Source organism: Meleagris gallopavo, chromosome 4 (genome assembly GCF_000146605.3).
Source record: "Meleagris gallopavo isolate NT-WF06-2002-E0010 breed Aviagen turkey brand Nicholas breeding stock chromosome 4, Turkey_5.1, whole genome shotgun sequence".
NCBI classification, from domain to species: Eukaryota; Metazoa; Chordata; class Aves; order Galliformes; family Phasianidae; genus Meleagris; species Meleagris gallopavo.
Window position 1 is genome coordinate 1,525,130 of NC_015014.2, and position 1,547 is coordinate 1,526,676.

Below are 1,547 nucleotides of genomic sequence, written 5' to 3' on the forward strand. Positions count from 1 at the left end.
TTTGCTCATATGAGTGTAGCAAATTCGAAACCACTTTGCTAGTACAGCTTCCCAGGGGTTCTTGGCATGGATGTGGGGACCTGCAGGCAGCAAACCTTTCCTGCACGGTTGTGCCTTGTGCAGACGTGCTATCAAAGAGTGTGTCCTGGCTGTATCTGAAAAACAGGGTAAGCAATTTGCTTAGCTAGTGTGTACCCCAAGCTCCTACTTACATAAGTTACAGCAGTGTCACTTGTAGCAGGAGCAGCCTTGATCCACAACAGAATCACAGTTGGTGGCAAGGAGAACTGCCTTGGATTTAACCCTTTTTTTCATATCCTATCCGTAGCAGGGCCTGAATTTCACTCTTTGCCTTTCATGTAGCTGAATGCCAGGCTGTTTTAGTTTGGCATAGTCTCTGTTGTTGTTTTTTTTTTTACTTTTCTGCCTTTTTCCTGCTTCTATTATTTTTCTAGTGCAGGAAAAAGAAAAAAAAAAAACTTAATAATTTCACTTCTGTCCTTATGCAGAAAGGGGTAAAAGTAACTTCTGGATTTTGAAAGCATGAGGACGATTTCTTGCTCTCTGTTCTTATTATGATCAAGCACAAAGGAAAACAAAACTCAGAAAAATTCTGTTTTTATGTATATGCTGGTTTAAATAATTGCTCCGTCGACAAGTGTTGATTAGCCAGATACATACATACAGATACAGCTTAAAGCATTTCAAGCCATTATAAATGAACACCTGGAAACACTGTTATATAATTTCATTACACGTAAGAACTAGATAGATAGTCCTGTGGCATATCTGGCAATCTATGAGGATACTTCAGTGCATGGTACATGTACTTGGCAATCTGAATCATTTCCTTGATCTCATGAGGAAACAATATGTTCATAAACACCCAAACAACTTTCAGAAACTCTGATGGTTTTGTAGACTGCTTAGTACTGTTGTAATTAGTTGGTGTTTGTAGTTGAAAGTGTGGCTTATATTAAATCATGACTTAGTCATTCCAAATAAATACAGACTTCCACTATACGCCACTATGTTGAAGTGCCTCATTGTCATTACACATCTGCTTTTCCTTCCGGTTTTGTCCTAGAAATGCTAACAGTGGCTTGCTTCATTGTAGGATTTTTGTTTTCTGTACAGAGTTGTTTCTGGATCTTTATGGGCTCATCAATACATTAGTTCAACAAGTGTTGTGACTGCTAGCCTTAGTTTCCATTTTCTGGTGCACAGAGTTGTGGTTTTCTGTGCCCATCTTTCTGGCTTTATATTATACAGGAATGTGCTTTGGCACTTGGGCCAGAGGAATCCCAAGCATCCATGCAGATTGGAAGGAGCAGTCCTTGAGAGCAGCCCTGTAGAGAAGGACCTGGGGGGGTCCTGGTGGATGAAAAGCTTAACATGAGCCAGCAGTGTGCGCTTGCAGCTCTGAAGGCAGATGGTATCCTGGGCTCCATCAGAAGAGGGGTGGCCAGCAGGGACAGGAAGGTGATTGTCCCTCTCTGCTCTGCTCTTGTGAGGCCCCATCTGCAGCACTGTGTCCAGGTCTGGAG

General features: G+C 42.0%; 1 protein-coding gene across 1 annotated transcript in view; it reads left to right on the top strand.

Annotated features, from left to right (window-relative positions):
* Nucleotides 1–70: 70 nt before the first annotated feature.
* The window catches only part of GRIA2 (glutamate ionotropic receptor AMPA type subunit 2), a 76,273-nt gene continuing 74,796 nt past the window's right edge, over nt 71–1,547 (top strand). Inside the window, exon 1 of the mRNA XM_019615095.1 lies at nt 71–167. Coding sequence (XP_019470640.1) covers nt 71–167 — 97 coding nt within the window. The remainder of the gene's footprint in view (nt 168–1,547) is intronic.